This window comes from Ixodes scapularis, unplaced genomic scaffold (assembly GCF_016920785.2).
Source record: "Ixodes scapularis isolate PalLabHiFi unplaced genomic scaffold, ASM1692078v2 PGA_scaffold10__122_contigs__length_95168666, whole genome shotgun sequence".
NCBI lineage: Eukaryota > Metazoa > Arthropoda > Arachnida > Ixodida > Ixodidae > Ixodes > Ixodes scapularis.
Window position 1 is genome coordinate 62582934 of NW_024609836.1, and position 15423 is coordinate 62598356.

Here is a 15423-nt window from a genome sequence, read left to right on the forward strand (position 1 = left end):
GTTGGGTCAGGAGAAACTCTATTGGCTGAGATAACGTGGCCTAGGTACCGAGTTTCCCTAGCAAATAGGGTGCATTTTTTAGGAGTTAGTTTCAGGTTTGCGTCCTGGAGCCGCTGAATAACCAGCTCAAGATTTGTCAAGTGTTCGGCGAACGTTTTCCCAAGGACCACGATATCGTCTAAATAAACAAGGCAGGCGGACCAGGTCAGTCCCTGAAGAACCTTCTCCATCAGACGTTGGAACGTTGCGGGCGCATTACACAACCCGAATGGCATGACTGTAAATTGGTAGAGTGCACAGCCTGTGCTGAAGGCTGTTTTTTCGCGGTCAGGTGAATGTACTGGAACCTGCCAGTAGCCGCTCTTCAGGTCGAGAGTCGAGAACCAAGTGGAACCCGCGAGTGCGTCTAAGATGTCATCCGTTAGTGGTAGTGGAAAGGCATCCTTCTTTGTAACGTCATTCAGCTTTCTATAATCCGCACAAAATCGAGTCGATCCATCTTTTTTTTTTTTTACCAGGGTGATCGGCGAAGACCAGGGTCCATAGGCTGGCTCAATGACACCTTGTGTGAGCATTTCTTGAACAAGGTCATTTACGTGCGAGCGCTTAGCCAGCGGCACCCTGCGAGGTGGCTGTCGAATGGGCGCAGCATCACCGGTTATGACGCGGTGTGCGGTCAGATTTGTTTTTCCCAAATCGGTGTTGCTACTGCTGAATACCGTCGAAAAACGAGATAGAAAGCTTTTTAGAAGGACAGCGTCATCTTGTTGAAGTCGAGAAGCAGTAGTCTCGTATAGCGGAATAAGGTGAGCGCCAAGTTCAACTGAACACGAGCCTAGCGAGGTAGCAGGTGTAGTTTCCTTGCAAAAAGCAACTGTTGGTTGAGCATCTTCACTTTTTGTTCTGCTGTGGCCTTCTTCTTGGGAACTCGAGCAAGTTATTGTCGGAAGGGTGGTTGCCGACTAGGGATGCCGCGAACTTTTTTCGAATCGAAGTTCGATGATCGAATCAAGGGGTTCGAAAGGTTCGAAACATTTCGATTTTTCCAATTGTCTATATCGTAAAATTCGACGGAAGTCGAATTTTCGAACTTGTTAAGCTAGGAAGTTCGACGCTTTTCGAACCGTCGAACTTATTACGCTAAATAATTCGATCTTTTTCGAACTTTCGAACTTATTGCGCTGCAAAGTTGAACTTCCGAACTTTACTGGCCCAAAAATCGACGAATTTCGAACTTATTTATCACGACAATTCGAAAATTTTCGAACTTTCGAATCCTGAAAAGTCAGAAGGTCGACGAACTTCGAACTTTCAGGGTAAAAGTTCGACGTTCGTCGAACTTCGAAAGACCGGCGGACGGTTTCATTTGAATTCAAGTAGTTAGGTACATTCGTAATTTTTTTTTCTCGAACTTTTACACGCGGTGCTGCGTTCCTTACGAAAGACAATGCCGTTTGTTTCAATGTTCTGGCGTGCTTAGTTTTAAAGAAATAAATTCCCGAAGGGCCGAGGAAGGACTACGGGTTTTTGACGATTATCGTTTGTGCCAGATTTGAAGCGCGCTGTAGCGGAAGCTATTTGTGGTAAAGTTGTTATACTTTTTTAAGAATGATCTATGTATAGCGTAGGTAAGTGCCGTCTTAAGATGTAATTATTGTTATTCAACGTGAGTTTCGAAGAAATGTCCAAACATGTATCTACATGCAATTATGCCCTAAACTTGATATTTATTTTCGTCTAAGTTGTTTGAGCTACCGCATTTATATTAACACCACAGACAGTACATATCATTGCCATCTGCAGAATACAAAATAATGTATTTATTGTTTTTTCACGTTAAGGAATAAATTAACTCATGGGAGATTTCTAATAGTGTTCAAGTTCAGCACGTCATTAAAAGAAATTTTTTTTTTCGCTTCACGTTCCTGTGACGTGTTTCTTTTAGCCTGTACACATTTTGGTAAAAGAAACTTGTTTCGAAGTTCTGAACCTCTGAATATGCAAGGATACAACACTTCCGGCGACTTCTTGGTAGTTGTTTTTTTTTTTTCTCCAGCTTTTTATTATTGCCTTTATTCTTTTTTTTTTTTTTTTTTTTTTTTTTTACTATTGGCACAGGTATTTAGGTTTAAAAGACATAGCTTTGAACTTCCGAACCACTAAGCATGAGACGAGTAGTGCCTTCTGACAACGAGTTTCTAACAATGACCATCTACGCAATCTTTTATGCAGTGAAGAGCGACAGTAGCTATACATATGCATAAATAATTTCAGATTAAAATAAGCTCGATTACGCGCTCTTTCCCCGTATTGTTTTCTTTAACAGTCCGAAATATCTGGAAGGAGGGGAAGGAAACTGAAGCCCCCCCCCCCCCCCCCCCCTACTACCCTCTTTCCCCCGTTTTTCCTCTTCTGACGCCAATTGTAAGGTATAACGCACCTCGACTTCGAGTTGTGTCGGCTTTTTGCGAGGCGATTCCTCCGTCCCAGAAAATAAACCTCCAGGACAATTACAAACTTAACTTACTATATTTCCAGCGTCACTCGGGCGGCGTTTGATCGGATTACCACCAGCGTGCAAGGGGTGGCGAGGTAGTTTGTCAGGTCGCTTTAAGGTTTTTCTGAGCCTCAACCTCTTGCTCGCCCCTGGCTGTTTCGAACTGGATGAGTCTAGTAAAACAGTGTGTTCGTGTGATCACTACTGCGTGATGCAGGTTAAAGACCACCCCCCCCCCCCCCGGGCTGGCGGTCACAATTACTGATCCATGGTCACACGTCACTCTGCACTGGCAAATATTCCAGCACATCCGGGACACTCGTCGTCTCATTTCATTGCCAGACCAACTTCGCAGAATTTAGATATCACACCCTAACTTTTCTAAACTTGATTTTGTGAAAACCAGTGAGTCGTGAAAACGTTATTTGAAACTGAAACTGTGGAGGAACTTGAAAACCGGACTTCGAAATTTGAAAACTTGGACTAGAAAGGAATTAAAAATCTTCGAAGTTTTTTTTCGACTGTAGCGTTAAAAGAGAATCGAAACCTTCGAAATTTTCGACCTTTATGCAGAAAGAAGTTCGAAATCTTCGAATTTTTCGAACTTCATGTCTATAAAAATTCGTAGCGTTCGAAGTTGTCGAATTTTATTTCCAAAGAATTTCGAAATCTTCGAATTGATCGACCCTGAAGTAAAAATATTCGAAATATTCGAATCCGAAATTTTAGAAACCGTGAAAGCTTCGAACTGTTCGAATTCGAAACTCCACTGTGATCGAAAGTTGCGAATGTTTTGAATTCGAACCTCGGTCGGTACGAAAATATCGAAATTTTTCGAAATCGAAGCTCATTTCGCTTCGCAAATATCGAAACCTTTCGAAATCGAACCTGGGGTGGCTCGCGACATCCCTGTTGCCGACTGATGCATGGTTGTCTACCGTGAGGCCTTGCGAGCGGCCTCCGCTTCTAATGCATACGTGTGAGCGGCCCGAAACATGCGGGGGTGGTAAAGACGCACAGCTTCCTGGATATCTTCAGATGCAATAGCATCAATGAACGCCGCAGTGCTGACAGCATCCACGGTGTCTTCGGAAGACCCGAGAAACGACAAGCGCGCAAGACGCTCGATGTCGTCAGCGAGCTGGGACAACGTCTCACCCGATGCTTGTCGTCGATGACGTAGCTCAGCATGGTGAAGGTTGTGGGAGCCGGGGTGAAAGACGAGGTAGAGGGCACGTGACAGGCGGCCGGCGGAGAAGACACGAGCTGGCGCGAGACATTGCGAGCTGAGCGAGGCTGGTAGCTGGACAAAGAACGACGGAGCCGGGGCTGCCTAGCCTGGCCCATAACGAACCCCGGAGCGGTCCACCAGCGAGGTCTGGAGCAAGACCGGTGGAAACGGCGAGCCCGGGCCATATGACCAGGGCTATGACGATCCCGGGGTGGTTCCGCAGCGAGACTCGGGCATTGCCCGGGACAGACAGCCTACGCAGCGCTGGCGTGGGAAAGGCGATCCGCAGGCCTGGACACGGACCCCGACTGTGAGCTCTGATCGACGGGCGACAACAAGGGTCGGCGGGCCCGGACTACCGGCTCTCGACGACGGGCAACCGAGAGGTACAGTAAACCCATTCGCTGCCTTCTCGTTGCTGTATGTCACTCCCTGGGTGACGGGCGAAGCGCATACCGATCGGGCGGGAGTATTAGAATAGAGGGACCTCCTCCGTAAAAGAAACCCACAAGGTGACGTTGAGGCCCATCGCCGAAACGTTCTTCTAACGCCTGAACCAGCAAGGTGTACGAACCACGGGATTCAGGCGGCATGTGGTGGAGCACTTGCAACGCTGGACCGCTGAGGTTTACTGCAAGTACTTGTGCCTGCTGCTCTTCGGTCCAGCGAATGGCTTTAGCAAGAATCTCGAACTGTGTTACGTAGGTAGACCATGTGCCTGTGCTGTCAAACTGCAATGGCCGCGGCTTAAGGCGTGGAGCAGATAAAGGTATAGTCGACGCGACGTTTGTCGTCACTGATGTTGGCGGCAGATAACTTGGACTTGCCTGCGAAAGTCCTGGCTGGACCAGCGCTCGCAGGCCATCAGGAAGTGCGACCGATATTCGTTCGAATAAATTCGACAGAACCTCCAAAAGGGCCGCGTCTCTGTGCCTGAGCTCCTGGGCAGTCCGTTGGTGGTGGGCATCCAGCAGGGCTTCAATGGCCGATGAAGTCTCAGTTCGAAGGTTAGGGTCAATGGAGTCGGGAACCGGCCGGGGCGCGATGGCTTCTCCGGTTCGCGGGATCTCATCCTCAGGCTGTCGAGGAAGGTCCATGCGTGCCGGCAGAAGGCGTCTTCACTGAAGATCCCACTTCTGACACCAGTGTAACGCTTTTATTTAAGCGTGTCCTTTGCCCCAATCTGTTCCCCGCTTGTCCCCGACGTGACGTCTTCTCCCTCTTCTTACAACCGTCACAATATTAATGACACTGTTTTCATTCTTCAAACTCCACACATTGTTCTCTATGCTGACGATACGAATGTTTTTTACTCGTCTAAAGACCTATCATCTCTTCTTCCTGTTATAAAGCTGTGGCTTGAAAATTTGTCGAAGTGGCTAGATGCCAATCAGCTTCTTCTAAATGTGAATAAAACAAAGTATATTGTTTTTTCTTCAATTAACAGACCAATAAATCTTACCAGTGAATTAATATTCCAGTCCCGATCTTTAGAACGGGTTTCCGAATACAAGTTCTTAGGTGTACAGTTCCACGAAAATCTTCGTTGGACGTCTCATGTAAGTCTTGCGAAACGTAATAACGCGCAGTCAGGCGGTACGTTAAATACGCATAGTGAGGTCGGTCCATTTGTATAAACGTGGAAGTAACCCGAAAAATGGTCCTTTATTCAAAAAGTAATTTCTAGACGTCAGCATATTGCAGGCTCCCGATGAACTGTTCAATCCAATTTATGTAGTTCGACACCCGAGTGTAATACCCGTGATCCTGTGCGCAGACCTGACCAAATGATACTATTCCAACCTGCACTGTATGTCCCTCTTCATGCTGCATGGCTGCACCGCCGGAGTCATCCTAGGCACAGTGAAAAAGAGCGTGTTCAGAAATGTGATGAAATCTGTCCGCCCATTTTAATTCAATAGCAGAAAGAGCCCCCGTTGCTTCCGTATTCTTATCAAACTATCTCTCTCTTTTTCTCCTCCGGTGATGATGTGTACTCAGGTAACAAGCCAGAGAAGCGCCTAACTTGGCAAAGCTGCAGCAAACGTAAGGGCCTAACTTGGGCCTATAAATATAGACTGCGAGTTAAGCTAGGTGATGATTCCTGCATACTGAAGAATAAGCCTATAAGCGAGGACAAAAAGATGAGTCGCACACAGGACAGGGCGTACCTTTTCACAGAAATTTATTAGAATACACAAATAACAAATTCCACAGTAAGTACACATTAATATACGTTAAATACGCATTAAAGATATGTATATGCACTCTCGGAAATGTGGGGCGTAGTGCTTACTCCCCTTGTCCCATATAATACAACCCAAAACCTCAGTTCGACGCACACTGCACCGACGTCGAACCGAAGGCACCAACTTTCGCGAGTGGCTTGAGAGCCGAGTGGAACAACTTATTAAAATATTTTGCATTAGAACTTGGGTTTGGGCTAGTTGGTTCATTACTGAATAAAAGGTTAAAAAGCGCGAACAAACGAGGACAAAAAGGAAACACGGACGACAGGACAGGCGCTTCACTCTCAGCTGGTTTTTATTAACACCATTGTCACCTATATATACACATTGCCCAAACCACATCGGATTCAATCGCGACAATCAGAGCCAACCTTCCAGAAACACCATCTCACTCTGGAGCAAATACAAAGACGGAGCGCTGACGCAATTGTTTTCTTTCTTTTTTATGTAGAATGCCTCTATAATCTCTCTTTCCGTTTTTTCCTTTGCCTTTCTTAAAAACTTTGTGCCAGTCAGGTCAGGTTTACATCCACATCTCCTACAATGGTCAGCGAGATGGCCCCCCGCGTTTTTGTGCACACACAAATTATGTTCACGTGCTCTATCATTATCTCACGTGCTCTATCACAAGTTGTGGCAGAGTCTACATTGGGCAGACTGAGCGCTGCTTCAATGATAGAGCACGTGAACATAATTTGTGTGTGCACAACAACGCGGGGGGCCATCTCGCTGACCATTGTAGGAGATGTGGATGTAAACCTGACCTGACTGGCACAAAGTTTTTAAGAAAGGCAAAGGAAAAAACGGAAAGAGAGATTATACAGGCATTCTACATAAAAAAGAAAGAAAACAATTGCGTCAGCGCTCCGTCTTTGTATTTGCTCCAGAGTGAGATGGTGTTTCTGGAAGGTTGGCTCTGATTGTCGCGATTGAATCCGATGTGGTTTGGGCAATGTGTATATATAGGTGACAATGGTGTTAATAAAAACCAGCTGAGAGTGAAGCGCCTGTCCTGTCGTCCGTGTTTCTTTTTTGTCCTCGTTTGTTCGCGCTTTTTAACCCTTTATTCAGTTATTAAAATAGCTCAGGCACCATGTTACTGTCTACAAAACAAAAAGGTTTTTTTCTTTTGCCATACTGCAAAAAAAACAGTTTTTTTTTAATTTTTGTAGTCTTTGAGGCGGTACTTAAGCTGTTTAATATGTTATATCGCACCATTATCACGCCCCTCGTAAAAGTTGGGACCTTTAATTCGATGGGAGTGAGCTGTGCCTCGAACTTAAGTCTTGAGGTGCATTATATGGAACATATAACTAAGACTACACCCTTTTTTATATTGTGGACATTCTAATAAATTTCAGATTAAAGCTATCCCTTACATGAGCGCCACTCATCTTTTTCTTTTCTTTTTTTTTTAGGCGTAATCCACACTATAGGTTTTGCTCGGTGGTGTTTGTTAGTGCAGAACAACTTTGTCTAACTATATTCGGTTTTCGGCGAACCTTAGGCATGCCAAAGTTTTGTTTCTTTCTGATCCGCCGCAGGAATGCCAAATCAAGTGCCACGCTCGAGCCATAACTGCCAAAGCAAACCCCAATCTGGGGATTTGATGGCGTCTTAAAGTATAGCTTTTCTCTGGTGTGCCTCAAAAGTACTCTTTTACGCACTCCAGAAAAAAAAATTAAGAAAATGCGCCTTTTAAACACGATGGTCAATACCATAATTTGTGTTTTAGTCTCAAATGCTTCAAATCGACACTTTACAAAATGAACCCAAAATCGCTGCTGTCGCCACGCTGATTCTCGAAGAAATGCGTGAGGATTTCGCGCAGCGGTTTTATATACCAAAGCTTTTTGAATGCAGCCTCTTGTATCTATTGTGAATGCAGCTCTTGTGTCTCTCGTTTATACCGAGCCTATCACCATAAACGTCCTTTAAATTTAAAACTTTTGAGGCCTGCAGCTACTTTTATCCAAATTACCTCGTCAGCCTGTCGTCTACGGGCGGTTGAAATTTTAACGAACAGACGAAGGTTTGAACAAGCAGACGAATTTGAAAGAGCAAATGACAGTTTGAACGATCAGACGACCCTTTGAACGTGAAAACGCACTACGTGTTCTGCCGGTGGTCAAAACCACTTGACGGTTTTTCAAGACTTTTGTTGACAAAAAAAAAAATGACGACCACAAGTCTCCGTTATATAAAACCGCTTCACACGCAAGTTGTTGTGGCTCGACGGCGTCTGTTTTTGTTTTTTGTTTTCCTTTTCATGGCCTTACCCACGTCCTCGGACGAACTGGGCGGGCAAAACAAACTAGTGAAAACTGATTTTGATACTTTTTCCGACGATTTTGGTGTAGCTCCAGTCGCGGTGTTTCGGCGAGAAGGCAGGTTTTAGTCTGGTTTCTTTCAAAACAAAACAGCAGATGAACTACCAACATGGCGACATCCGCCCACACCCAGGGCCGGAAGTGTGCCCGAAGCGCCACCACCGCAGATTGACATTACAAAGTAGAGTTGGTGTATAGTTGTGCGCAGTGGTGTGAAAGCCATGAGCGGGAGAAAGAGGAGAGCCGCACCCTTGTGCGAATATCTAGATAGCTCCGGAGTTTACTAGGACGTCTTGCCATCTAGAAATTGTCCTTTTTAATCACAAAACACCAAACACACAATATGACGTCAAAAGCAAGCTTCTTCGTTAGAAGACCACTTGAGCGCCCATTTAAGTCCAGACGTAGCCGACGCTACCAGCTGATGGTATCTATGAGACAACGTCAAAAGCACACCATCCTACTGTTCGTCATGTTTCTCTACGTGTTCTATCATCGATGAACCAATCATAAACAACAGTCTATGTCAACGAGCTCCACCATATCCCTGAAAAAAGATTTAAAAAATACCGCTCCTCACCCCTGAAGAAGAGCCGCGTAGGCCCCGAAACGTAGGGTCTCTTTTCATTAAGATTTGGTTGGTTGCCGTCCTTTATTTATAAACAAAAAAGGCACAGTGACTTGCGCTTTTTACGCCGCTGGATTGATTCCATTAATTCGGGGTGTTGGCTGTGCCTGTACTTAAATGGAGTATATTGAGATAGTACACTCGGTTGTGGACCGCAACATTCAAATGATTATTAATCTTTTCTCCGTTTACTCGATTTGGAATGTATCCATTCACTATTTACGTACTGACTCTCTCATTCTCTCTTTTTGTTTCTACCGCTAAATATGATGTTCTCTTAGCGTTTTTTTTTTTTTCTCAATATGTAGTAAAGCTTTTCAGAGCATTAGAAATGCGGGGCGGGGCTTTATTCTTTTTCAACCGATCAGATGGCGGCATCAGCCTTTGATATCCCTTAAAAAAGAATCACGAGGCAAGAAACCTGAACATTACAAGCCTTGCTATTTTTAAGCTGGTCGTGGCTACGCATAGTAATCAACGGCGGTACTTGATTCCAGCTAGAAACCAGCCTACCGTGCAGGAGTCTCGTCCGGGGGCGCCAGCGCAAAACATGGCTGACGGAGAAAAGGGTATCTCTCGGCCGTAGCACTCCCTGTTATTTTTCACAGGAACGACGACAGCTCGCAAAAAGTCTGGTTTTCTCCCACCTAAAATGAAAATAAAAAAGGTTAGGGGGGGATGGCTTGATTTGCAGTATAAACATTACACTCTTTGTGCACTTTACTATAATAAAGTGATCACTTCCATTTCCAATTACTCTTGGACTTGGTCGAAAATGTTTCAATTAGATTACTTTATTACTTAACTGTGAAAAGTAATTGTCCGTTACGCGAAAAAGTAACTGTCACTTTTCCGATTACTTCAGATTTTCAAAGGACAACATTTTCTGCTGGTCTAAAAGCGTTTTTTTTTTTTTTTTTTTTTCGTACTGTTTATTATTAAAACAGAATCACCGAATTCATACCCATAAAAGTGTACCATCGTATGCTTGCGCCCTCTATTTTTCTTTCTGTCTTGTAGAGCGCAGGTTTTAGGCGCCCGTTTCGGGTTTGAGCGGCGTTGCCGTCGGCGTCGCCGTCACCGTCGCCGTAACCGCGCGGGGCATTATGGGTAAATTTTTTCGCTAAAATTAGCGGAAAAATTCCCCCTAAATCTAGCGGGAAAATTTTCCCGCTAAATCTAGCGGAAAATTTTCTGCGCTAAATTGAGCGAAATACTTCCCCCGCTAAATCTAGGGGGAAAATTTCCCCGCTACATTTAGCGGAAAAATTTCCCCGCTAAATCTAGCGGAAAACGTTCCCCGCTAAATCTAGCGAAATAATTTCCCCCCTAAACCTAGCGGAAAAATTTCCCCGCTAGATCTAGCGGAAAATTTTCCCCGCTAAAATTAGCGGAAAAGTTTCCCCGCTAAATCTAGCGGAAACATTTCCCCTCTAAATTTAGCGGAAAAATTTCCCCGCTAAATCTTTCAGAAAAATTTCCCTGCTAAATCTAGCGGAAAATTTTCCCCGCTAAATTTAGCGGGAAAACTTTCCCCGCTATGTCTAGCGGAAAGTTTTCCGCGCTAAATTTAGCGGGACAGCTTTCCCCGCTAAATCTAGCCGAAAAAGTTCCCGCCAAATCTAGCGGAAACATTTTCCCGCTAAGTCTAGCGAAAAAATTTCCCCTCTAAATCTAGCGGAAAAATTTGCCCGCTAAGTCTAGCGAAAAAATTGTTCCCCTAAATCTAGCGGAAAAATTTCCCCGCTAGATCTAGCGGAAATTTTTTCCCTGCTAAAATTAGCGGAAGAATTTTCTCCGCTAAATCTAGCGGAAAACATTTCCCCGCTAAATCTAGCGGACGGCAATTCCCTGCTAAATCTAGCAGAAAACTTTTCCCTAAATGGAAGCCGAGCAGGAGAGGAAGAGGGGCATAGCGTCCTCTCCGTACCTTCCACTCCTCCTCAAGAGCTGCGCTCTAATTCGGCATTACAGGGAGTTGTGAACGGCTTTCTTTTTTCTGTATTTTTCGCCGCTTTTCCACCGTAGATAAGGTGGACTTCTTTTCGTTTAGACGATTACGATCATTTCTAGTATTCTGCTACAGACATAAATAAACTGTCAAACAAGAAACGCTGTTCTATATTACAATGTAAAATTTTAAAATAGCTTTTCCAAATATTATCCCCAATTAATAATGCTATTTCCTATTAATAAAGTGATTTCTGTTTAAAGGAATGGGAGTACTCCGGTGACTAAAAGATTTATTAGATGATGATTGTTCCCGTAAACTTAACTTTCACATGTCAAAAGTAATATTTAGACAGGTACTAAATACTTACATTCAATTAATTATCACAATTGTCTTCACACGTAGAGCAAAAAAAAAAGAAATTCCCATGACACCTAAGCATTTGTTATGAGTCGTGAATTCGAAAGCCATGAATGTTGTTCTTCCCCTCTCTTAGTTTTTCTGCGGTGTACTGGCGGGGACGGCCACGTTCCACTACCGCCGAGGTTTCTGAGCGCGCGCCCTCTCGTAAAGCGCCCGCAGCATCCCCTCCGGTAACGACTCCCAGGAGGGCGGTGACCGAGCACGCCTTCTCGTTTGGACCCAGGGGTTTCCCCAAACCCCCTCGACAGTTATCCGAGCTCCCAAATTCGTTCTACTATTCCTGCACCTAAGAAAAGCATTATCCCAGTTTAAGGACTGTTCTGGAAGACGTATATCAGGGGTCGGCAACGTTACAAATCTGCCCTCCAGTGAGGGCCAGACGCAAAGTTGCGTAGGTGGGAGGAAGGGAAGGGGGGGGGGGGGGGGGGGACAGGCAAAGAAAAGTGCAAGAAGATAGGGAAGGTGTTCTCTGCCCAAGCTGGGAATTCCGGACTATCCCAACTGGAAGCACTCCTTGTTCCTGTCTAACCCCATTTCAGGTCAAAACTGCCACGTGGTCCTTGAGTGTGTGAGAAAGCAGCAGGGGCGATGCTTTTCTAGTGTTGTGCAGGGGGCCAAACAAAACTTTCACGCCGGCAGCAGGTTGCCGACCGCTGACCTAAATCATCTACTGAGGCATAACTGCGTGGCAAACGTTCCTCATCAATAAGTACTACGTTGTAGCAAGGTTTTTTTAGGACTAAATATAGACAAGATACACATGTCCTTTGTTTTTCATAAAACATGTATCTACAAAAGACATCAAGAGTTCATATATTTATACTAAAAAAAGGAAAACTTAGTTAAAGAAATGAAAGAAAAGGGAACGCAACAGTTACCATGTCTTGGAACAACCGTGCGCAACAGCGGCTCTCGTGTCTGGAGTTGTCCTTGTCGGGCCCCGGTTGTATCTGGCAGTCAGGAGCGGGAGCGGTTGGCTTCCGTCGATGATCCAAGAGTCACCATACCGTGTGCTCTCGCAGTACGAAACCGGCGAGCGTAGATTTCTATTCGCTGCCATCACCGGGACAAGGCTTCTGGGGGGCTATGTTGCACGTTTTGGACTCCCAAGAGACTAGGGAGAAGGAAGTGACGTAGGTGTGAATGAACGTATCTTAGCAGCACCACGCAACGCGTCACCAGCGACTCTACCAATCAACATCCAAAGAGCGTTGTTGACGTCACTTCCTTCTCTCTAGTCTCCTGGGAGTCCAAAACATGCAACATAGCCCCCCTGGTCAGACAGCAGGAGCGAGCAAAGTCAAAGTCAAATTGGACGTTTTAGTGATTTATACAGCGTAAGGTTGGTCTGCCAGTAGGGGCGACACTGGTTTACACTGTAGATGAGGAATTTTGCCAGTGCAGTACGACTGCCAACCTGGGGTCTTTAACGTGCTCACGCTGTAGTGATACACGACCGGACGCCGGTACGATGCTTATCCAGATTGAAACGGGCAGGTGTAGGGCTCGAACCCAGGATCCCTGGGTTCTGCAGCGCGAGCTTTCGCTCCACGCCCGTCGAGCTGGGTGTGCGCTTCAGCCCACTCGGTCACCGATCCCCTGCAGGAGCGAGCAGCCGACTGCCCTGGTCGATGGTATCTTTCGGTTCTCGCGCGTTCTCCCGGCCAGTCCTTCGCACGTTCTTCGTGCACGCACTCCGCATCTCTTCTCTTCTTCGTCGTCTTCCGTTGTCCCTCCGAGCCGATCCATGGTTTGACTTACACTTTTTCTTTTGCACACTGAGTCACATCATTACAAGGAGCCCCCGTTTAAGTTCTTTTTTTTAAGTACCAAACGAAATCACACACACAAAAATAAAAACCCAAACCATGATGATGTGCGCAAGTTCATAGCAGCCTACTAAGATAACCTGCACCCATATTTTCACTTCCTTAAATGTACTCCACGCGAAACGAGTACTCTTGAAGCATCAGACTCCAGCGTAACACTCGGTTGTTAAGTTGTTTTGCATTGTCTAGACATCGTAATGGATGGTGTTCTGTCCGAACAACACAATGTGTTCCCTACAAATACACATGGAACTTTTGTATTACCCAGGCCGTGACCCAGGAATGTTATTGTCCTCATACCGACTTCGCACTTCTTGGGTTTTACCGTAATACCGGCTTGCCGCATTCTATTAAATATATGTTTTACCGTCTCCAGATGTTCTCGAATTTCCTTGAAAATACGCTCCCAAAAATGTACAACCCAAGGTATATTACTAAAGAAAAATTCTAACCATAAATTATTACAATCCATTCTACTTTGCACTCTTCTCAATCGTAATGAATGAATCGTTATGAAGAATGATATGAATCCACTTCGCTTCCCCCAACACTCAGTGATAATGCCCACCATCGTACCAAACCACTTCATACGCGACGAAGTGTTTCCTGGCAGTTTTCGATCACAGCGCCTTCCGGACTAATTCGTCGAACATCTTCATGAGCTCTAGGTGCATCTTGTCCGTGTCGTCGCGTATCCTGCGCTCCTCCTCCTCCTCCATGTCCAGCCTCCTGACCTTGACCGCCATCTCTGCTTCAAGCTTGATCCTCTCAAAGGCCAGCCGCTCTTCGTCGAGCTTGAGCCTTCGACTCGAGCTGCAGTTCTTTTTTCTTGGTCATTTGTCCCCGGTCCACTTGCCTTTCAAGGAACTCCTGCCGTCCATCCTGACACTCTTCCTTGGCCCCTCCGTTTCCGTGCTCCATGGTGTCCTCTCCGGACGAGACGGAAGGGTCGGCTCCCGCCCGGCTGTAGCCCTCGATGAACTCGGCCGGGACGCTGTCGTGAGGATCTGTCTCCGGCACGGGGTAGGTATCAGTCGTGCCCAGTGGCGAACCCACTGTCTGAGCGTCAGGGTCCCTCTTTTTGCGGCGCGGCCTTGCGTAGAGCACTTTGCAGGGCTTGGGGTACACCTCCTGCTCCATGTCGAAGACCTGCTGGAGCAGCTTCTTCTCCAGGCACTGCTCGTGAGTGGTTGACCTGCTTTTCAGGTGCTCCTTGGCGTCGGTGTCGCTTCAATGCGAGAGCAGCACGTCCCCTCGTTGTCTGGCACCCCAAACGTTACTAAAATGGTTTAACCTACTCGGCATACTACCGTCGACGCCAGGGACGATTTCACCTTCCGCGTCAGCCACCTCCTTCAGGGTTTGTTCGGTCAAGTATTTCACTCCATGAATATTCCCTACAATGACGTCATACAGAGGACGTTCCATACACTTAGCGGTTACCTGTCCAGTTAGGAACGGCGACACAAGGTGAATGTTTGCCTCTGGCAACACCAGACACGTCCCGTCTACTAAGAACACGGGACTGACAGTTCCCGGCGCACTATCGCGGTGTTACTCCCGGTGTCCCTCAACACCCTTACTTCTGTGCCGTTTAATACCCCATCTGTGATCGGCATACCTTCCGACAGAATTGGTCTCGCCTTTTCAGTCATATCCATGGGGGACGTTCTGAAGGCGTTTGTTGAGATTTTCTTCTCTCCCCGTAATAACGCGTTCGTCTTAACAACAGGATCATCGTCGGGTTTCGCGAAACATGAAACGTTTGTCTCATGTATATATATATATATATATTGTAAACAAAGAGGGGAGAGAGTGTTTACTGAATTTATTACATCAAAGTTAGGGGAAGAGAATGAGAGCCGGAGAAAAATTCGGCCAGGAGCGGGAACGAACCCGCAGCCTTCGCATATCGGGGGCGACGCCCTAACCGAGTAGACCATCCCGGTAACTTGCTATGGCGGTCTCAATTTTTGACCAGCTCTCTGTCTTCCTCTTAGTTTCGAATTCGCTTAACTGGGTACACAACAGCCGTTGCGGCAGTGACGTGGCACGTCATTTCAGCTTGCAAATGTCGGAAAGGGCCCGTCTTCCAAGGTACTTAGGGAGCGACTCCTCCCCATGGGGACAGGCTGCACCGAATTTAAACAGGAAGTGAGTGAAGATTGATAAGTGCAGCCGTTGTAATATTGTAAACGAAGAGGGAAGAGCGTGAGTATTAAATTTATTACATCAAAGTTAGGTGAAGGAAAAGAGAGAGAGAACTGGCGAAAATTTGGGCCAGG

The 15423-nt window shown here is 46.0% G+C and overlaps 1 protein-coding gene and 1 pseudogene across 1 annotated transcript; both read right to left on the reverse strand.

Annotated features, from left to right (window-relative positions):
* Nucleotides 1-5411: 5411 nt before the first annotated feature.
* Nucleotides 5412-13436, reverse strand: LOC121834789 (trypsin-1-like). Its single transcript, XM_042288574.1, has 3 exons — nt 13403-13436; nt 9449-9582; nt 5412-5582 (listed from the first exon to the last, which is right to left on the reverse strand). The coding sequence occupies exons 1-3, from the start codon at nt 13434-13436 to the stop codon at nt 5412-5414; spliced, it is 339 nt and encodes a 112-aa protein (XP_042144508.1).
* A 322-nt stretch (nt 13437-13758) lies between these two features.
* On the reverse strand, nt 13759-14566 carry LOC120841857 (annotated as a pseudogene).
* Nucleotides 14567-15423: the final 857 nt, after the last annotated feature.